Source organism: Pecten maximus, chromosome 3 (genome assembly GCF_902652985.1).
Source record: "Pecten maximus chromosome 3, xPecMax1.1, whole genome shotgun sequence".
Lineage (NCBI taxonomy): Eukaryota > Metazoa > Mollusca > Bivalvia > Pectinida > Pectinidae > Pecten > Pecten maximus.
In genome coordinates, this window is record NC_047017.1 from 27,872,648 (window position 1) to 27,897,084 (window position 24,437).

The 24,437-nt window shown below is 36.9% G+C and overlaps 1 protein-coding gene across 2 annotated transcripts; it reads right to left on the reverse strand.

Moving 5' to 3' along the window:
- Positions 1-93: 93 nt before the first annotated feature.
- Positions 94-23,180, reverse strand: LOC117323784 (S1 RNA-binding domain-containing protein 1-like). Of its 2 annotated transcripts, XR_004531833.1 has the most exons (17): positions 22,997-23,180; positions 21,887-22,121; positions 19,382-19,499; positions 18,595-18,987; positions 18,082-18,293; positions 17,149-17,306; positions 16,461-16,542; positions 15,141-15,239; positions 14,131-14,222; positions 11,175-11,257; positions 10,823-10,929; positions 7,439-7,618; positions 5,791-5,952; positions 5,267-5,352; positions 4,750-4,848; positions 2,344-4,546; positions 94-1,654 (listed from the first exon to the last, which is right to left on the reverse strand). XR_004531833.1 is itself a non-coding variant. In XM_033879218.1 (16 exons), exons 1-16 carry the CDS (start codon positions 23,076-23,078, stop codon positions 4,290-4,292), a joined length of 2,445 nt encoding a protein of 814 aa, XP_033735109.1. In that variant the 5' UTR covers positions 23,079-23,180; the 3' UTR covers positions 94-4,289. The 2 variants fall into 2 exon arrangements, 1 of the variants encoding a protein (XP_033735109.1); XM_033879218.1 differs by having other exon boundaries at positions 94-4,546.
- Positions 23,181-24,437: the final 1,257 nt, after the last annotated feature.

A 24,437-nucleotide genomic window follows, 5' to 3' on the forward strand; every position in this document is an offset into this window, starting at 1 on the left:
TGTGTAAAACTTTATTAATGTGACCTTGGTCAAATACGATTGCTTTGAGCATCATACGTGTGAATGGTAAAATACATCAGACAAATACTGAAATCAAGAATTTTTTTTTATTTATCTCAAATATCAACAACATTTATCTCATTAACACAAAATGATAACAAGTCTGTATTTCAGTTCTCTATCAGAGAACACCAATGAAGTAAAGTAAGTTTTTGCCCCAATTCCATCAAAATTACACACCTTTGTTGTCATCTTCATAAAGATCTATTTGATGTTGACGATGTTGACTATATTAATTAAAGGTTAATACTGTCCTTTCATTTCTAAAATCTTTTAACTGATAACAAATGCTATCACAATCTCTGGAAAACATTTTAAAATTTATAGATGATGACTTTACAGTTTAATTAAGATAGATTTGGGGCTAAAATATCCTACATCATAGTGTACTTTTTTAAAGCACCGATCATTTCATTTAACTAAATCAAGACAACAGTTGTGATACTTCCTGTAACAAACTGTTAAGTGAACCTGGTGTAACCAGATTTCAAAATCACAGTGAACATAACTTTCCCAGTCACATACTGAACGTAACTTTCCAAGTCACATACTGAACGTAACTTTCCCAGTCACACACTGAACGTAACTGATTCCCAGTCACACACTAAACGTAACTTTCCCAGTCACACACTGAACGTAACTTTCCCTGTCACATACTGAACGTAACTTTCCCTGTCACATACTGAACGTAACTTTCCCTGTCACACACTGAATGAAATTTTCCCAGTCGCATACTGAACGTAACTTTCCCTGTCACATACTGAACGTAACTTTCCCTGTCACACACTGAATGAAATTTTCCCAGTCACATACTGAACGTTACTTTCCCTGTCACACACTGAACGTAACTGATTCCCAGTCACACACTGAACATAACTTTCTCAATCAAACACTGAACGTAACTTTCCCAGTCACACACTGAACCTTACTTTCCCTGTCACACACTGAATGTAACTTTCCAAGTCACATACTGAACGTAACTTTCCAAGTCACATACTGAACGTAACTTTCCAAGTCACATACTGAACGTAACTTTCCCTGTCACATACTGAACGTAACTTTCCAAGTCACATACTGAACGTAACTTTCCAAGTCACATACTGAACGTAACTTTCCAAGTCACATACTGAACGTAACTTTCCCAGTCACACACTGAACGTAATTTTCCCAGTCACACACTGAACCTAACTTTCCCAGTCACACACTGAATGTAACTTTCCCAGTCACATACTGAACGTAACTTTCCCTGTCACATACTGAACGTAACTTTCCCTGTCACACACTGAACGTAACTTTCCCTGTCACACACTGAACGTAACTTTCCCAGTCACACTGAACGTAACTTTCCCAGTCACACACTGAACGTAACTTTCCCAGTCACATACTGAACCCAACTTTCCCAGTCACACTGAACATAACTTTCCCAGTCAAACACTAACGTAACTTTCCCAGTCACACACTGAACGTAACTTTCCCAGTCACACACTGAACGTAACTTTCCCAGTCACCACTGAATGTAACTTTCCCGGTCACACACTGAACGTAACTTTCCCTGTCACACACTGAACGTAACTTTCCCAGTCACACACTGAACCTAACTTTCCCTGTCACATACTGAACCCAACTTTCCCAGTCACACTGAACCTAACTTTCCCAGTCAAACACTAACGTAACTGATTCCCAGTCACACACTGAATGTAACTTTCCCTGTCACACACTGAATGTAACTTTCCCGGTCACACACTGAACGTAACTTTCCCAGTCACACACTGAACCTAACTTTCCCTGTCACACACTGAACGTAGCTTTCCCTGTCACATACTGAACGTAACTTTCCCTGTCACATACTGAACGTAACTTTCCCTGTCACATACTGAATGTAACTTTCCCTGTCACACACTGAACGTAACTTTCCCAGTCACATACTGAACGTAACTTTCCCAGTCACATACTGAATGTAACTTTCCCTGTCACATACTGAACGTAACTCTCCCAGTCACACTGAACGTAACTCTCCCAGTCACACACTGAACGTAACTTTCCCAGTCACACACTGAATGTAACTTTCCAAGTCACATACTGAACGTAACTTTCCCGGTCGCACACTGAATGTAACTTTCCCTGTCACACACTGAACATAACTTTCCCAGTCACACACTGAACCTAACTTTCCCTGTCACAAACTGAACATAACTTTCCCAGTCACACACTGAACGTAACTTTCCCAGTCACATACTGAACGTAACTTTCCCTGTCACACACTTTCCCTGTCACACACTGAACACAAGTTTCCCAGTCACACACTGAACCTAACTTTCCCAGTCACACACTGAACGTAACTTTCCCTGTCACACACTTTCCCTGTCACACACTGAACACAAGTTTCCTAGTCACATACTGAACGTAACTGATTCCCAGTCACAAACTGAACACAAGTTTCCCAGTCACACACTGAACACAAGTTTCCTAGTCACACACTGAACACAAGTTTCCCAGTCACACACTGAACGTAACTTTCCCAGTCACACACTGAACACAAGTTTCCTAGTCACACACTGAACACAAGTTTCCCAGTCACACACTGAATGTAACTTTCCCAGTCACACACTGAACACAAGTTTCCCAGTCACACACTGAACACAAGTTTCCTAGTCACATACTGAATGTAACTTTCCCAGTCACATACTGAATGTAACTTTCCCAGTCACATACTGAACACAAGTTTCCCAGTCACACACTGAACGTAACTTTCCCTGTCACACACTGAACGTAACTTTCCCTGTCACACACTTTCCCTGTCACGCACTGAACACAAGTTTCCCAGTCACACAATGAACACAAGTTTCCCAGTCACACACTGAACATTAATGTCCCAGTCACACACTGAACATTAATGTCCCAGTCACAGTTCATCTTAAAATCTGCATTTGAAGATCACATATACACAGTTATCTCAAGTCTCTGATTTAAGATCACATACACAAAGTACATCTTAAATCATTTAAGATTCCACACAGTCCATTTAAAATCCCTCATATAAACTCAGTATTAGTAACATACGCCCCTTAACATGTTAATTATTGCACCATTATTATCCATAAGAAATGGAGATGAAAAAAAAAGTTTTCCACTTACTCTCTTTTTAGGGGAAAGACAATTCACTAATACCTTTATTCTGAAAATGTCATGACAAACAATAGGATGACATCATCACTAATTACTATATCACAGTTGTGTTACATTATCAGGTTTTTTGTGGGCACGATCAATACCTTTCTATGTATTTGATCCACTATTAGAACTTGTGGTATGAAACAACAGTAAAGTGTGAGAGAAAGAATACTAAATCACACTTTTGTGATTCTATTAAGCTGAGACTAGGGTTGAAATTTCCCATTCACAAAAAATAAATGACATCACAGCAATGTCAGTTGTAATGCAAACTGCTGTGTCAATCACATCACATCAACAATGTTGTGTGTAATTAACGTCTGTTGTATAAAAAGACCATCATCTGGGTAAGAGAAAAATATCTATTCATCCCTTTGGGCGAGAGACCAGGGTATCTTTATTATTTGGGTAAGACTCTATCGTCAAGCCTACTTTGTCAAATTATGAGATCTCTTTTCCTAACCCCACTCCAAAGGATGTGAAAGAGAAAAGATTCTTCTATTAATCTCATTACAATGTATATAGAGATATTCATAGCCATACATTTGTACCTACCTCCTTTACTATAGCAATACCTATGAATATAACAAACACGGATTATACAAGTATTAACCTTTAAATAGGTTTAACCACATATAATCAGGAATCTGACAATGAGCACACAATTACAGCTGGAATGATCAATAAAGAGTCTCAAAGTTAACAAGAATCAGTATGAATTGAAAACAAGAACATACATTGCTGTCCTCACCAGAAGATATGTTTTCCAAGTAACTGGTATCAACTGTAATCCAAATTAAATATAAAAACTCAACATAAAATGTTTGCAAAAATTAAAATTCCTAAGACATCAGTAGTGAAATATTATCTAAGCAAAGTTTGTTAAATAAACAACAATATGTGAAAAGATATTTCACAAAACTTTTACTCCTTTTTCCTCTCGTTCAAACAAACCTTTCAAATCTGATCATATATACTAAAACAACTAACAACCTGATAGTTATAAAAACAACTGTTTCTAACCCATTTGGCCATTTGCTAAACATCCAACAGTCCAACTAACCAAACTTGACAAATTCAAGTCCAAATCGTTTTCTGCCCTTGTCCAGCGAGATGACCTTCACCTCGAGTCGGTTCCCGAGCTGGATGCACTGTCCCCTCATACCACTGTTATGGAGGAGTCCGGTCTCCCCCACACCAACATCAACAAATGCCCCAAAGTGTGTTACATTCTCCACTTTTCCTGTGAGTATTTCTCCAACCTTGAGTTCATCAAAGCCACGTGTCCCAGACCGAAACAAAGGTTTTTCAAATCCTGTAGAAAAAAATATTCAAGACAACCTTAAATAAAATTTTTAATAAATTTGTCAAGAATATTATGATATAATTGTGTCTGTGATGAATGACAGATAAAATGACCCCTACAGAGGTCATCCAGAGTCATACAATTGTCCGTACTGAGAGTGGTATCTTCAAACCCTGAACAAATATTTTTTTCTGTAATTATCATTTTCTTACCTTCACGGAAATCGTAGTTAAGTGGCTGTTGTAAGGCTTGGACAATGAGCGCCATGGTTGGTTCTCCTACAGAGAGATCCTCTGCTAGTTTAGTCACACCTAAAATAGAAACATCAATAACAGAAAGTATTAGGTTTGGTACATAGCTCTTGCTCTCCTAGACTGACACAGATGACCCACATCTTGGGTTACAAATCAACAAGCCGTCATCAAAACCTACAACATCCCTGAAACTACCTGGTACCTGTGTACAGTAAATAACATGTTACAAAATACATAGCTGTCATCAAATCCTACAACATCCCTGAAACTATCTGGTAACGCTGTACAGTAAATAACATGTTACAAAAACGCCAATGAGATCTTCCTATTTCCCTATATGCCTGCCTACATTGTTTAGTGATTATAAGCCTCATTTCATTTTATAGAACACTCAATGTCTGAGAAATCCTGTGCAACAAAGACAGGTGAGTAGTATACAGAAAAGAGCCTCGAGATATTCATAGGTAGAACTTACTTGTTTTCTTCATAAAGTCCTGGACTTGTCGGATGAAATGTATGTGTCCTACTTCTGAAGGGTTTACTCCCATTCTGTCCAGAAGTCTGAATATTAAAATAAACCAGAATGTTAAAAAGCAATTGAAACAAACTATCAAACTTACTTCACAGGTCAAACTCTACTTGTCCTAGTGTTCACAGTTCATTTCATTTTGATTCAGATAGAAGCGAGCAATGTAAAATACTCATTATTGAGCTTGTACGTAAAGGGATTTGGTTTTGAATAATTATAAAATTCACTGTTGAGCTTGTGGATAACTGTTTTGGTGGATAGTGGTCATATCTGGAGGTTTGATTTGATAGAATAATTATAAAATTCAATGCTGAGAATGTGGGCAACTGTTTTGGTGGATAGTGGTCATATCTGGAGGTTTGATTTGATAGAATAATTATAAAACTCACTGTTGAGCTTGTGGGTAACTGTTTTGGTGGATAGTGGTCATATCTGGAGGTTTTATGTGATAGAAGAAGTATAAAACTCACTGTTGAGCTTGTGGGTAGCTTTCTGGGTGGATGGAAGTCATATCCAGGGGGTTTGGTTGGTCAGACATCTTGGCTTTCTTGGCCTTGCTAACTTTAGTAGTGGCTTTCCTTTTCTTACCTCCTGAGACAGACGTAGATGCTTCAGGTTCCTCATTCTTTTCTCTACAACACATTGTCTATAGTTTAAAATATTTCTTGATCACAACATTCAATGATATGATTGGGTCAATACACGATTAGGTCATTCAAGGACAGAGTCACTTGTTGCGGACAAACCGGTTTGTCAGTTTTTAAATGTAATATTTCCAACATATATCTTGACGGACCTGCAAATGTTAATACAGGCCTTGAAAGTCTTTGTCAAGGCTCGTCTTAAAACAATATCAAATCACCAGATCCATCTTTATTTCATAAAGGAACAAAACCAGTCCAAGTGTTCTAACCTTTTGGACCGCAAAAATGAAAACGGCCTTGGTATATGTACATATGTTCATAGATTTTGTTGTTCAATGTTTGTTTTCTGTGAAAAACAAAAACTGCAGATTTATCCTACAAGTAATCTATTTCCTTCATCAGGCCCAGCCCCACAGGAGCCACACTAATCGTTTATACAACATTTGGTCTTCTTTTTCCAATAATGCTCCAGACCATATTTGATTAAAAACAACTCAGCCATTCAGAACTAGTAGTAATTTCAATTATTTACCTCTATTAACCCAATGGGCCCTGCTCTTCAATCCCCAGGGGAGGCAAACCCTCCGTTTATACAACTACATTGGATTTCCTTTGCCCAATTATGCTCTAGATCATATTTCATTAAAACCAATTCCGTGGTTAAGGACTACAAGCAATTTGAAAGATTTCCCTCCATTTCCACTATTGGGCCCCATCACTCTGGCCGCAGGGGAGTAACACCCTCCATTTATGACAATTGAGATCTCCATTGTTCAATTATACTCCAGACCAAATCTCATCAAAATCCAACAAGGCATTTAGGAAGAGTAGCATTTTAAAAGAAATGTTATTGGATGACTCATGCCAATCCATGCCATAAGCTCACATGCCCTTCAGGCCAGGTGAGCTAAAAATTACTAACTGTCGCCAGGATGGCTGACTAATACCCCCGCAATCTGCACGAGTCAATGGTGAATTGGAACTGTTAATTAGAGGCTAACTAAGATAACCCAGTAATATAGTGACCAGTTGCTATAACAACCATAATTTTGAGAAAAAGAAAGTGGCATGCACATCTACACATGGTCCTCTATATTTGTGTTAAGTTTCATTGAAATCGGCCCTTCGGTTTAGGAGTTGTCCGGACAAGCATAAAGTTATGGTTCTTATCAGAAAACCTGTTTATAGTGACCAGTTGCCATAGCAACCATAATTTTGAGAAAAATAAAGTGGCATGCACATCTTCACATGATCATTAATATTTGTGTGAAGTTTCATCGGAATTGGCCTATCGGTTTAGGAGGAGTTGTCCGGACAAAATGCGTCTACAGACAGACGGATGGACGGACAGACAACCTGATTCCAGTATACCCCCCTAACTTCGTTGTGGTGGTATAATAAGTGTCACCTTTTAAACCTCTCAGTTAGCCACAAATATCTGGTAAATTTATATCTTAACCACAAAACTACTTACTGTGTAGTCTGGCCCACTGGACTGGTGCTATGTACTCGAATGAATCCTGCACACTGTTCATATGACTTAGCACCTACACCTTTTACATGTTGAATCTGATCCCTATTGATAAAAGCACCATTCTTCTCTCTCCACTGCACGATGTTCTTGGCACGAGTGGCGGTCAGTCCTGCCATTCTCCTATTAATCAAAAAGATATATTTAATAGCTATAGCTGACAGTATCTCTATTACAGTGAGGACATTCCAATGGTATATATTGTTTACAGACATCAGACATTACCTTGGTATATACTGTAGATAGAGGTCAGACATTGTCATGGTATATACTGTATACAGAGGTCTGACACTGTCATGGTATATACTGTAGACAGAGGTCTGACATTGTCATGGTATATACTGTATACAGAGGTCAGACATTGTCATGGTATATACTGTATACAGAGGTCAGACATTGTCATGGTATATACTGTAGACAGAGGTCAGACACTGCCATGGTATATACTGTATACAGACATCAGACATTACCTTTGTATATACTGTAGATAGAGGTCTGACATTGTCATGGTATATACTGTATACAGAGGTCTGACATTGTCATGGTATATACTGTATACAGAGGTCAGACATTGTCATGGTATATACTGTAGACAGAGGTCAGACACTGCCATGGTATATACTGTATACAGACATCAGACATTACCTTTGTATATACTGTAGATAGAGGTCAGACATTGTCATGGTATATACTGTATACAGAGGTCTGACATTGTCATGGTATATACTGTATACAGAGGTCAGACATTGTCATGGTATATACTGTATACAGAGGTCAGACATTGTCATGGTATATACTGTAGATAGAGGTCTGACATTGTCATGGTATATACTGTATACAGACATCAGACATTACCTTTGTATATACTGTAGATAGAGGTCTGACATTGTCATGGTATATACTGTATACAGACATCAGACATTACCTTTGTATATACTGTAGATAGAGGTCAGACATTGTCATGGTATATACTGTATACAGAGGTCTGACACTGTCATGGTATATACTGTATACAGAGGTCAGACATTGTCATGGTATATACTGTAGACAGAGGTCAGACACTGCCATGGTATATACTGTATACAGAGGTCAGACATTGTCATGGTATATACTGTAGACAGAGGTCAGACACTGCCATGGTATATACTGTATATAGAGGTCAGACATTGTCATGGTATATACTGTATACAGAGGTCAGACATTGTCATTGTATATACTGTAGACAGAGGTCTGACATTGCCATGGTATATACTGCAAACATCAGACATAGCCATGGTTTATACTGCTCACTGAGTATCCTACTGGAGAAGTTCACTCACTGTGTTACATACAGGAGAAGTTCACTCACTAAGTAACTAATAGAAGTTCACTCACTGAGTAACCTACAGGAGAAGTTCACTCACCGAGTAACCTACATGAGAAGTTCACTCACTGTGTTACATACAGGAGAAGTTCACTCACTGTGTTACATACAGGAGAAGTTCACTCCCTGAGTAACCTACAGGAGAAGCTCACTCACTGAGTAACCTACAGGAGAAGTTCACTCATGTGTTACATACAGGAGAAGTTCACTCACTATGTAACCTACATGAGGAGAAGTTCACTCATTGAGTAACCTACAGGAGGAGAGGTTCACTCACAGTGTTACCTACAGGAGAAGTTCACTTACTGAGTAACCTACAGGAGAAGTTCACTCACTGTGTTACATACAGGAGAAGTTCACTCACTGAATAACTAACAGAAGTTCATTCACTATGTAACCTACATGAGAAGTTCACTCACTGAGTAACCTACAGAAGAAGTTCACTCACTGTGTTACATACAGGAGAAGTTCACTCACTAAGTAACTAATAGAAGTTCACTCACTGAGTAACCTACAGGAGAAGTTCACTCACTGTGTTACATACAGGAGAAGTTCACTCCCTGAATAACTAACAGAAGTTCATTCACTATGTAACCTACATGAGAAGTTCACTCACAGTGTTACATACAGGAGAAGTTCACTCACTAAGTAACTAATAGAAGTTCACTCACTGAGTAACCTACAGGAGAAGTTCACTCACTGAGTAACCTACATGAGAAGTTCACTCACAGTGTTACATACAGGAGAAGTTCACTCACTAAGTAACTAATAGAAGTTCACTCACTGATTAACCTACAGGGGGAGAAGCTCACTCACCGAGTAACCTACATGAGAAGTTCACTCACTGTGTTACATACAGGAGAAGTTCACTCACTGTGTTACATACAGGAGAAGTTCACTCACTGTGTTACATACAGGAGAAGTTCACTCCCTGAGTAACCTACAGGAGAAGCTCACTCACTGAGTAACCTACAGGAGAAGTTCACTCATGTGTTACATACAGGAGAAGTTCACTCACTGTGTTACCTACAGAAGAAGTTCACTCATTGAGTAACCTACATGAGAAGTTCACTCACTGAGTAACCTACATGAGAAGTTCACTCACTGTGTTACCTACAGAAGAAGTTCACTCACTGTGTTACATACAGAGAAGTTCACTCACTAAGTAACTAATAGAAGTTCACTCACTGAGTAACCTACAGGAGAAGTTCACTCACTGAGTAACCTACAGGAGAAGTTAACTCACTGTGTTACATACAGGAGAAGTTCACTCACTGAATAACTAACAGTAAGTAACTAATAGAAGTTCACTCACTATGTAACCTACATGAGAGGTTCACTCACTATGTAACCTACATGAGAAGTTCACTCACTATGTAACCTACAGGAGAAGTTCACTCACTGAGTAACCTACAGGAGAAGTTCACTCCCTGAGTAACCTACAGGAGAAGTTCACTCCCTGAGTAACCTACAGGAGAAGTTCACTCACTGAGTAACCTACAGGAGAAGTTCACTCACTGTGTTACATACAGGAGAAGTTCACTCACTGTGTGATCTACAGGAAAAGTTCAACCACTATGTTACTTACAGGAGAAGCTCACTCACTGAGTAACCTACAAGAGTAGTTCACTCTCTGAGTTACTAACAAGTTCACTCACTGTGTTACCTACATGAGAAGCTTACATGCTGTTTTATCTACCAAAAGAGACGCTCATCCGCTGTTTACCTGCCAGTTGTGTTCTCAAGCTTTTTTACATATTGGAGATGTTCATTCTTGGTGTTACTTACCCAATGAGATGTTCTCAAGCTTTCTTAAATGGTGAAGATGTCCACTTGCTATCTTACCTATCGGAGCAGATATTCATGTTTTACCTATACAGAGATGTTCAAAAGCTTGCTTCCTACCGGAGCAGATGTTCAAATTATACCTATACAGAGGAGATGTTCACAAGCTTGCTACCTACCGGAGGAGATGCTCACTGGCTGTGTTGATGTCCACTCCCACAAAGCTGACACACTCCTCCACAACAGAGTCTAGAGATGTTTGCATCTGTTTCTCCGGCATGTCATGCTGAAACCAATCATCAGGATGTTGTAACATTCTTACTGGCCGACTTCAACTCGAAGTTCTCATCATGAAAATATCAGTCTGTAATGACCTTTAAATAACCTTGAGTACTTATCACAAAGTTAAGATGACAGTAACAGTTCTATTACCATTGTTGTTTAGTAGAATGTTAGATATACTCTGACTTTACCCAGAACTGACCTACACTATCGTTGTTTAGTAGAATGTTAGATATACTCTCACTTTACCTGGTACTGCCCTACACCAATGTGTTTTGGATCGACCTTCACAAACTCTGCTAGAGGGTCCAATAAACGTCTGGCAATAGAGACTGAAACACAAAGTCCAACCATAGATGTAATACAGTGATGTTCTAGCTAGTACTTTCTACTATATTACATGTTAATTTACTAGCATAGATTTAATTGTTGTTTTATTGTAACCCTGGTAAATAATAGCCACAATTTACCTCTCGACTAAAGAGATCTTTTTAGCTTGATTGGTTGAGCATAAGACTAGTAATCCAGAGGTCCCGGTGTAGGAGTAAATTCTTTCCCCCTGTAAAAGTTTCCCCGGGGGAAACAATCAGCTAGCCACTCATTCTTTTCCCCCTATCAGCTTTGGTAGTGGGGAAACTTTTGACTAGCTCATTCTTTCCCCACTATCAGCTTTGGAGATGGGGAAACTTTTGCCTCGCCCATTTTTTAGCCAAAAGTTTCCCCATCTCCATAGCTGATAGGGGGGAAAGAATGGGCTAGCCAAAAGTTTCCCCATCTCCATAGCTGATAGGGGGGAAAGAATGGGCTAGGCAAAAGTTTCCCCATCTCCAAAGCTGATAGGGGGGAAAAAATGGGCTAGTCAAAAGTTTCCCCACTATTCATGCTTTTAGATGACAAGTTGGTGTGCTTTTTAGTATCTTTTCACTATTTATATTATAGAATAGTCAATAAATAATTTTTGGATATCAGGAAATAATATTTTGATATAAAAATATAACTGCTATACTATGAATTCAACAAATTTATTGTCTCATATAATAATCATTTTTTTTGATACAAAATATATTTTTCAACATGTACATTTCAGATTTATGTAAAGAATATTAGTTTTTTGTATAAAAAAAATACAAAATCATAGCCTAAATAAATCATATATTTCTGTTAGTAAATATAGAAAATGAATGATTTTATAGTATCAAAACTATATTTGATTATATAATAAATGTTTAAATATCAGATAATTCTTTTTAATATCAGAAAATGAATTTTTGATAAAAAATAGTGAATAAGCGGACCAAATAGATAGGGGGGAAAGAATTGGCTAGTCAAAAGTTTCCCCACCTTTGAGCTGGTAGGGGGGAAACAATTGACTAGCCAATTCTTTCTCTCGGGGAAAGATTCAACTGAGGGGGGAAACAATTGGCTAGCTGATTCTTTCCCCGGGGAAAGAATCAGCTAGTCAATTGTTTCCCTGGGGAAACTTTCAGCAGGGGGGAAAGAATAGGCTGCTACACCGGGTTTGATCACTAGCAGAGGCAGTGATTTAAACCTAATTAATCATATGCTTTTACATGTAATCTATCAAAGACAAATGTTAGAGAATACCTGCACTCCTCAATGACGGCTCTAGATCAAACATTTAAGACAAATGTTAGAGAATACCTGCACTCTTCAATGACAGCTCTAGATCAGACATTTAAGACAAATGTTAGAGAATACCTGCACTCCTCAATGACCGCTCTAGATCAGACATTTAAGACAAATGTTAGAGAATACCTGCACTCCTCAATGACCGCTCTAGATCAGACATTTAAGACAAATGTTAGAGAATACCTGCACTCCTCAATGACAGCTCTAGATCAGACATTTAAGACAAATGTTAGAGAATACCTGCACTCGTCAATGACCGCTCTAGATCAGACATTTAAGACAAATGTTAGAGAATACCTGCACTCCTCAATGACAGCTCTAGATCAGACATTTAAGACAAATGTTAGAGAATACCTGCACTCGTCAATGACCGCTCTAGATCAGACATTTAAGACAAATGTTAGAGAATACCTGCACTCCTCAATGTCAGCTCTAGATCAGGCATTTAAGACAAATGTTAGAGAGAATACCTGCACTCCTCATTGACGGCTCTAGATCAGACATTTAAGACAAATGTTAGAGAATACCTGCACTCGTCAATGACCGCTCTAAATCAGACATTTAAGACAAATGTTAGAGAATACCTGCACTCCTCATTGACGGCTCTAAATCAGACATTTAAGACAAATGTTAGAGAATACCTGCACTCCTTAATGACGGCTCTAGATCAGACATTTAAGACAAATGTTAGAGAATACCTGCACTCCTCAATGACCGCTCTAGATCAGACATTTAATACAAATGTTAGAGAATACCTGCACTCCTCAATGACCGCTCTAGATCAGACATTTAAGACAAATGTTAAAGAATACCTGCACTCCTCAATGGCAGCTCTAAATCAGACATTTAAGACAAATGTAAGAGAATACCTGCACTCCTCATTGACGGCTCTAGATCAGACATTTAAGACAAATGTTAGAGAATACCTGCACTCCTCAATGACAGCTCTAGATCAGACATTTAAGACAAATGTTAGAGAATACCTGCACTCGTCAATGACCGCTCTAGATCAGACATTTAAGACAAATGTTAGAGAATACCTGCACTCCTCAATGTCAGCTCTAGATCAGGCATTTAAGACAAATGTTAGAGAGAATACCTGCACTCCTCATTGACGGCTCTAGATCAGACATTTAAGACAAATGTTAGAGAATACCTGCACTCCTTAATGACGGCTCTAGATCAGACATTTAAGACAAATGTTAGAGAATACCTGCACTCCTCAATGACGGCTCTAGATCAGACATTTAAGACAAATGTTAGAGAATACCTGCACTCCTCAATGACGGCTCTAGATCAGACATTTAAGACAAATGTTAAAGAATACCTGCACTCCTCAATGGCAGCTCTAAATCAGACATTTAAGACAAATGTTAGAGAATACCTGCACTCCTCAATGGCAGCTCTAAATCAGACATTTAAGACAAATGTTAGAGAATACCTGCACTCCTCAATGGCAGCTCTAAATCAGACATTTAAGACAAATATTAGAGAATACCTGCACTCCTCAATGACGGCTCTAGATTATAAATTTAAGACAAATGTTAGAGAATACCTGCACTCCTCAATGACGGCTCTAGATCAGGCAGGTCCTGTTTGGCTACATCTGTCACACTGTATATGGAGGCTCCACTCTCCCTCACAATACTGTAACACAAACCATTACATATCCTGTAAACAATTTATCTCAAACCATAAAAATAATAATTGTCAATAATTAATCTTCCATTTGTATTCGATTCAAAGTTATGTGGTACCATACACTCCTGTAACATGTCCTGGTCAACAAAATTGACATACATTCATCCTATCAATCTACATACTAAATACATAGGTTCAAGATTCAATGTATCTTTAGAGCAAGTTGTTTAATGAGAGACATGTTCAACGAAATACATTGTTTAATGAGATTCATATTAAATGAGATCATGCATAATTAGATAATGTATAATGTGATAATGTTTAATGAGATATGTTTAATGAGGTATATGTTTAATGAGATACATGTTTAATGAGATACATGTTTAATGAGGTATATGTATAATGTGATAATGTTTAATGAGATACATGTTTAACGAAATACATTGTTTAATGAGATTCATATTAAATGAGATCATGCATAATTAGATAATGTATAATAAGATAATGTATAATGTGATAATGTTTAATGAGGTATATGTATAATGAGATACATGTTTAATGAGATACCTGTTTAATGAGATACCTGTTTAATGAGGTATATGTTTAATGAGATACCTGTTTAATGAGGTATACGTTTAATGACATATATGTTTAATGAGGTATACATTTAATGAGATACATGTTTAATGAGATACATGTTTAATGAGGTATATGTTTAATGAGATACATGTTTAATGAGGTATATGTTTAATGAGATACATGTTTAATGAGATACATGTTTAATGAGGTATATGTTTAATGAGATACTTGTTTAATGAGATACATGTTTAATGAGGTATATGTTTAATGAGATACTTGTTTAATGAGAAACTTGTTTAATAACTAACACTGTATGCACCATGAAATATACAATGTACACTGTACCAGTATTGGATTTTTGCTCGATTTTCTTTGATGGCATCCGAAATCACTTTTTCTGACTCACGACATCCAGATCCATCTCCGATAGCAATTATACTGCATCTACAACACAGAAGACAGAAGCTCACTCAACAAGGTAAGCAGCATCGGTTTCAGGAAAACTCCAGTTCCTTTGAAAGATAAATTAAATTTGATAACTATTCCGATACATTAACTCTTTATTGTACATTTTCTGCTTATCCATGTTTGTTTTTTTATATAAACACTTTTACGTTAACCGATACATGTAAATACAATTCATCTTTTTTCTGTTCTGTTTAATGGTGTCAGTGTAGGATTTCCTGACGGCAGATGAGCATGTGATCTGATGTTTCTCTAGTACACACAGTTGTCAACATACCTGTGTTTAAACTCAAGGCCTAACATCTTCCACATACCTGTATTTATACTTCAGGCCTAACATCCTACACATACCTGTGTTTATACTCCAGGCCTAACATCCTCCACATACCTGTGTTTATACTCCAGGCCTAACATCCTCCATCTACCTATGTTTATACTCCAGGCCTAATATCTTCCACATACCTGTGTTTATACTCCAGGCCTAACATCTTCCACATACCTGTGTTTATACTCCAGGCCTAACATTCTCCACATACCTGTGTTTATACTTCAGGCCTAACATCCTCCACATACCTGTGTTTATACTCCAGGCCTAATATCTTCCACATAGCTGTGTTTATACTCCAGGCCTAATATCTTCCACATACCTGTGTTTATACTCCAGGCCTAACAGCCTCCACATAACTGTGTTTATACTCCAGGCCTAATATCTTCCACATACCTGTGTTTATACTCCAGGCCTAACAGCCTCCACATACCTGTGTTTATACTCCAGGCCTAACAGCCTCCACATACCTGTGTTTATACTCCAGGCCTAATATCTTTCACATACTTGTGTTTATACCCCAGCCTAATATCTTCCACATACCTGTATTTATACTCCAAACCTAACATCTTCCACATACCTGTGTTTATACTCCAGGCCTAATATCTTTTACATACCTGTGTTTATACCCCAGCCTAATATCTTCCACATACCTGTGTTTATACCCCAGGTCTAATATCTTTTACATACCTGTGTTTATACCCCAGCCTAATATCTTCCACATACCTGTGTTTATACCCCAGGTCTAATATCTTCCACATACCTGTGTTTATATTCCAGGCCTAACATCTTCCACATACCTGTGTTTATATTCCAGGCCTAATATCTTTCACATACTTGTGTTTAAGTTAACGCCAAGTTTTTTTTTCACATACCTGTGCCTATTAGCTAGGCCTAATATCTTTGATTTCATGGCTTGATCTCTCAGATACAACACGGTAGTTTCCAGTACTTTCCCTACAGATGACAAAATACACTTATACGATCAAAGAGTTCTGCAAAAAGCGGGAGTTTCACCTGCAAGGCCAAGAGAAGAAATCACATCTCGAATGTCATATGAGTGTGAATGTTGTTGTAGTCTAGCTATGGACCGATTCCTACTCAATTATAGAAGTTGTGTCCCTGTCCCATTATCAGGAGAGGTAAAATAACATGACAATTGTTTACAGACAGACGAAACACTTTGACACTAGCTCTTCTGATCTTTGACTGTTAGCTCTAATCACATCAATAATGTGACCTAAAAATTATTCCACTGAAAAGTATAAGCATGCATGATGAGCACATGTATGTTGAGTCTCCAAGCTGACAAGCATACTAGGCATTAATTGGTAATTTACAATGTCCCAAACGGCCTCCACTAAAAATAGTAAGTGCCCTTAACCCCAAAACTCTGATACTCAAACTTGTCTGAGATATTAATGTGGTCCTTTATCATTGTGTGAAGTTTGATTAAAATCCCTCAAGGAATGAAGACGCTAGAGTGCTGACAATCCTTGGCACTGCATACATACGTACCAGACAAACCGCGAGGGAACATAAAGTTTGGATACTTCAACATACCTGTGTCGGAGATGACAGCTGTTTTACAGCCGTTGGTGAAGCCTGGATCCAGTCCAATAATGTTTTTTCCTTTACAAGGCTGCGTCAGGAGAAGCTGTTTCAGGTTTTTAGCAAACACCTCAATGGAGGATTTCCTGGCTTCTTTCAGCAATTCCGATCTAAATACAAATCAGCATTATCAACAGTCACCCATTCTCAGATATGCAACATTAACTTTCTTCCTTCAATATTCAGTAAACATACCCTAGGCTGTGCCATGCATCAAAGAACGAAAAGTTTAAAAAAATATATTTCCTAATTAGCATTAAATCATTAGGTCCCAGAGAGATCTTGCACCTGTTATCACCAGAGCTTTGTAAGTTTTCTGGCAGACATTTCTTGTCCCTTTCTCTCTCTTATTTCCCTTATCTATTGGCAAATAAACAAGGAAAAGTATAGAAACGCTCTTTCAGACACTATTTATAACTGCAAACTATATCCTCCTCCTCAAGAGTTGATATCTATGTAATCCTGCATTACAACCTACCTCTACAATCTATAGATCATACCAGTACATCTGACAACATTGATAACAATCCTTACTTCTAAAAGATATTCAAATCATTTCCAAAACAGCCAAGATTACTGGTAAGATGTTTAAATTTAAACTTCAAGGCATGTTATACAACTGCAGATGAAGGGGAATCTATGAGAAAGATGTGTTCTGAATTTTCTAAGAAAATCCAACATGGCTGCCAATGAGAAATCTTTTTTTCTAATAAAACTAAATATAAATTTCTAGAGTGCTAGAGACCATTGGAGTGTTAACATGAGAAATATCCTCCAGCCCTTCAAGTTTCGTGGGCAAACACATCCTGGTCCTTGCCTGTGTATATGTTAAAATTGTCTTTTAACTTATTTAAAACTGTACAAACTGATGAGAAGGTGCTGTACCTGATTTGTCTCGTCATTTGTGGCTGTACCAGACGATCAAATGCATCTTCTATAGCTTTCTTCACCATCACAACAGCAGCTTCAGGCATACGATGTTCATCCCTAAGCCAGTGTCGCTTTAGACACTGGGAAAACCTGTGTTTAATATTCTGGGGGTAGGTGATGGTTACAGATAAAATCTTGTGTTCTTCCCCTCGATTGATTGCCAGCACCTAAAACCAACAAAATACACAATTGAATGATGGGAACGAGTTGATTAAGAATCTTTTGAATTATTCATTATTCTATGTAGTATTATTTTTCTATATTTAGTCTAATTTATATTTTCAACAATACTTATTTCTCCAATCAAAATAATACCTCAGTCTCTCCAATTTCCAGGTACAAAAAAAAAATTAAACTTCCCTCTCTATGCCACTACAGATACAACATGTTTTCAGTTTTCCTGATTACAACATTTTAGCTACTTCCTGTTAGTACATCTGTGCTCTTTTCTTTGAATGAAAACCTTACCTGATGAGGCTGAATGTGTGAAACAAGTCGACGGAAATTGAAATATGTTTCATATTTATAAGCCTTGTCTAATTCCTTATCGTGTGACTTTTCGTTTAGCTTTTTCTTTAGTCCCTTGGCTTCTGATGATTCCAGAGCCACTCCCCGGTCATTGGCCAGCTGTCGGACTAGGTCAATCACTTCCTTATCTTTAGTCATCATGTCTGCCAGAATGTGTTGTACTCCCGCCTCCACCTCCTTGGAACTGGACAGGCCCTTAGTGTCTGGTCTGACGTAGGTCTCAACGTTAATCCTCCATGGATGGTTGATGTACTGTAATGCTAAAGGCTCCAGTCCTAAGGCTCTGGCTCGCTCTGCTAGTGTCCCCTTGTGGCCTGGTTTGTAAGGGGCATACTAAAAACCACAATTTTGTTTATCAATAATTTGCTGGAAATACCTCACCATTATTTATATATGTATATGGAGCCGAAATTAATGACTTACTAAATTTCCTACTATACTACATTTCCTATAAAGTTATTGACTTCCAACATTACAGGGTACAATCTAACTAAACATCATCTGACCAATTATATCTGGAATTTGACCGGTCATTTCAATCAACTTCTCCAAACTGAACCCTCTGTAAACCCAACAAATATCCATGTCCCATGCATGTTCGGTTTATAGAGGTTCCATTGTACTTGCAATCAAACTATTGGATCATTATACATTGTTAAACAAATTATTGAGCTTGACTCATTGTACATAAATGTCTTGTCGCAAAATTCCTAAATAGTTGACTCACCAAGGCTTCTACCTCAGACATCAGGATGGAGTTTTCCAGGGCACATTTCAGTTCTCGGGTCAGCTTTCCTACCTTTTTCACAGCTTTCAAAACAACAGTAGCTTTGGTTTCAACAGCTCTGAATACAGAACCACAGTGACTATGAATTAAGTTATGGCAACGAAAATGACAAATGATTCATTACTGTATACATCTGTTTATTGTTTCTTAAACATATGGCTAATAAATTAAAGCATAGTATTGTACCAAGTGCTTCTATATTGTGAGATAATTTCAAATACCCAGTATGCTAGAGTTTAGCTGTTCTCAAATCAAATAATTTAACAAGTCTCATAACACTGCACTACATTTTGTAAAAGCTTAGGTACTGATTGAATTTATAGAATTGTTAGGCCACGCGATATTAAAGATCAGAAATATTGAATGTTGTTGCATTTGTTAAACACATATCAGGTTATGACAAAAACACAGACACAGATTGTCAATAATTTGAAATCTACATTTTAGTAAACCCTTTCTACCTTAATTATTATTCCAACTTATTCTAGCCTCTATTCACCTTTGATCCTACTTGAGAAAACATGTCAATCAAAATTGAAAAATAAATTTTGAAGTCATTCTCTACACTAATAATAAAATGATTTTAAAAATATCACTACTACAGATAATTTATCTAATGTTATTTTAATTAGATCTATCCTGTCCTAGATGTGCTGAACAGGAAGGTCAGTTAGTGTATGTATACGGTTAGTAATGACCGATACATGACCCACCCACCTGCTGTTTCCTCGTCAATAATCTACAGGTAACAAAACCATCATGAACTATACCTATTGTACAATCATAACTCACCTCGAGGCTTTACTGAAGCAATGTTTGTAGAACACTAATAAAACACATACGTCAATGTCAAATTTCACTTTCATAATCACTAATAATTTCTTGTTAATGTCTGCTATAATTAGATTAACAATATCCAGAAAATTGATCATGTGGGCCTTCTTCAATAACAGATATCATGCCCTGCAGTAATCGGGGATTTTTTTCTTTATTGAAATGAACAAAACCAAAAAACAATAGATCTGTAACTAATTAACTCATTTATGTTTTGGTGTAGGACACAATCTTGAGATTTAGAAATCCTGGAAATTTCCAAAATACCTGACTTAAGCACCACTAAATAATATTCAACAGACAAAATTACTTTTTGGGATACAACTATAGGCAAACTATTAGGAAAAACCCCTAACAGGGTAGAAATGTATAGAACAAGAAATCCACAGTATAATGGTCAAGGCCATTATATTTGGTCAGTAGGTAAGTAAACACTACTTATCCATATGCAAGAGTATATTTTCTTGTAATATTTACCTTTCCCTTTGAATGTTTTAATATGTCGCTAATTCTGTTAATTTTTATTAAACTTTGGACCAATACTTCTGAGCATGAATTTGCCTGAAGGATAAAGTGATGCTGAAACTTTATTAATAAATAGCATGAAATTTGAAAATATACTCAATAATTGTTTAGTAATGGTGGTGTAAACTTGATTTATAAGAACACAGATGAATTCTTGTATCACACTCCCCTTGGTCAATGGGAATGCCAATGGTGTCATGACATACCTGAATTTGTCCATACCTAAATAAGAACCTACTAGGTATGTTTTGTGATCATTGGTGTCTACTAGTACATGTACATCCCCTTTATAAAGATTTCATATCACTGCACTGTCGATTATTTGTTATCTCATTATATTACAGTCCATGAAAAACCAATTCAGCGTTTATAAGACAAAAAGAAATACATTTTTCATTGTAAAACTTGTTAAAACTTTTAGGATTTTTACTGGAATAAGACTTTACTGGACATGTGAGGCAGGCTGTTATCATCAACTGACTTCAATTATGAGAGATAATCGAAAGTTCTCGTGAACAGCCTGAGGCGTGATTCTGTCATGTTTGACCAATTTATCAACATACAGCTGGTAGTGACAGGCATGATTTAATTATAAATATCAGCCAATAGACGATCACTGCAGCATCAACATTTAGGAGAAGCAGTCTATGAGAAGTTTTTTAATCTTAAATAAAATAACTAAAAATAAATAAAAAGAAACTTTCAATTGCATGCACAACCACGTGAGATACTAAGCATGTGCATTTTGTCAAAGTCAGTCGGATAATTTAGGATCAATGATACTTTAAAATCAAAGTCTTTCTTTGGTAAAAAGTACTTTGACAGTCAAGTAAAGATCAGATAAGAAAATTTCTACATGTATGTGATTCATCTTCTCAAAGAAAAAGTTAAGACATGGAAATTGTCCTAATAATTATAATCATTTACCTTGAAAATGAAGGAAACTAAACATGAAAAATGTGCCAGATAAATCATGCATGAATGGAGAACATGGATAAGTTTCCTTGATTTGGGTGTGTAATTCAGGGAAATTCAAGACCTACAGATCTAGACACATAACAGATGTACGAGAGCATCAAAAATCACCTCAGTTCCTCCATATTTCTCTCCACTTCACGTATCTTGTCCACCTCCATATCCCCTGTGCGTTCCTTCCTGTACCTGGCTATGAAGGGAATGGTGTCGCCAGCAGACAGCATCTCCACCACATTTTCTGCTGCCCAAACTTTCACTCTGACCCGGTCTGAGATCACTCTGGGCAGCTCCCAGTTCATCTTACAAATTTCCTTGGTGTCTTTCTCATCCTTTGCCATTTTCACCACTGTTGCAATAAATTGTATAGATATCTATGAATACACATCATCGTGACATGTACAAGTCAGTGGTCATCTGTTGGAATTCAACCAAGTTTTATAATCAATGATGAAGTCTGGAGTGGTTGAAACTTTGCAGGCGTGGATTTTATGATCAACATATTCAAAGGTCCATTGGAACATGCATCGATATGCTCTTTTACACATATAACATTATGACAATTAAGTAATCTGCAGATTTGGACTTTGATGATATATTCCAAGACCCATTGGAACATATATCGATATTGAAAGCATTTTAAAAGTTCAATAACCAATTATAAAATAAACAACTTACGATGCTATCAATCCAACAGATTAATAATTGTGGCAATACTGTTTAATGTGAAAACAATGGCTAGAAATAAAAGTAATAATATATGATTTGGAAACTCAAAACAACAATTTTTGTGCTCAAATATAGATTGGCTGATGAAATAATACACTCATGCAGGTTTGGAATTCGAGCTACACCTTGCAGGTGCATTATCTAATCGGTCTTAATTTACTTAATTATGGAACCGAATGATTCATGTACACGTGAATAACTCCAGAAAAATAACAACACTGATATCATAGGTATCGCATAAATATGTATCCTGTCATGAGGAAATGACGCTTGTTATTCTCAATTGGTCCTAATGATCGATCGATCAATTATGGATGCAGTGCTTGAAAATCAGCTGATTATGGTTATGGCAGACTGCTCTACCAGTTTGAGCGTCCGATTGTCGATTTATTAAATGACGCAACTAGAAAATGTAAGGATCAATGAAGTTTTGTACAGGTATGGAAATTACGACATTGCGATAGCAATAAAGCAGTGATATTTCGGGATCCTTACATCTTCTCTTCTTACCCTTCCCGTCTTCCCGCAATATTTTGGAAATAGTCACCTGGACGCTTGAATAATACATCTGTGTCATATGAACGTTTACTCAAATCTGACCATTGCTAAAGTTCGTGTTCTTTTATTTTGTAATACTAAATCTTAAAAAAGGATTAACTAATTTAAAATCAAAATATAGTATATGAGGAACACTACCTTTGATACCAACAGAGACTTATATATATCTATCGTCTCTGATAAAAAAAAAGATATAGATTGTATATATATATTTTATCAGAAAAAGGCTAGTGATAGATCTATATGAGAAAAAGAGAATTTTTTATATCAAGAATTCGAAATTTTTGTATCCAAAATGCATTTTCCGATATCATACAAAAGATTAAATTTAAATATCTATTTTTGGAATAATATTACAAATATGAAAAAAGAAGTTATTTTCTTATCAATATGATTAAAATACGTAATAGATACATAAAGGGTACAAATGTTGTATGTAAACACACTTCGTTATAACCTGTTCCATGGTAAGCTTAAGTTTTTGCACTTAAGTAGTGTCTGTATTTTATCCTAAAACGGCCGCCCATAGTATTATACCCGCCATATTTATATTTGACATAGTAGTTTTATTCCGAGTAATACCCGCCATATTTATATTCGACATAGTAGTGCTTGTACCGAGTATTACCCGCCACATTTATATTCGACATAGTAGTTTTATTCCGAGTAATACCCGCCATATTTATATTCGACATAGTAGTGTTTGTACCGAGTATTACCCGCCACATTTATATTCGACATAGTAGTTTTATTCCGAGTAATACCCGCCATATTTATATTCGACATAGTAGTGTTTGTACCGAGTATTACCCATCATATTTATATTCGACATAGTAGTGTTTGTACCGAGTAATACCCACCATATTCATATTCGACATAGTAGTGTTTGTACCGAGTAATACCAGCCACATTCATATTCGACATAGTAGTGTTTGTATCGAGTATTATACGCCATATTTATATTCGACATAGTAGTGTTTGTACCGAGTATTACCCGCCATATTCATATTCGACATAGTAGTGTTTGTACCGAGTATTACCCTTCATATTTATATTCGACATAGTAGTGTTTGTACCGAGTAATACCCGCCATATTTATATTCGACATAGTAGTGTTTGTACCGAGTAATACCCGCCATATTTATATTCGACATAGTAGTGTTTGTACCGAGTAATACCCGCCATATTTATATTCGACATAGTAGTGTTTGTACCGAGTAATACTCGCCATATTTATATTCGACATAGTAGTGCTTGTACCGAGTAATACCCGCCATATTTATATTCGACATAGTAGTGTTTGTACCGAGTGATACCCGCCATATTTATATTCGACATAGTAGTGCTTGTACCGAGTATTACACGTCATATTCGTATT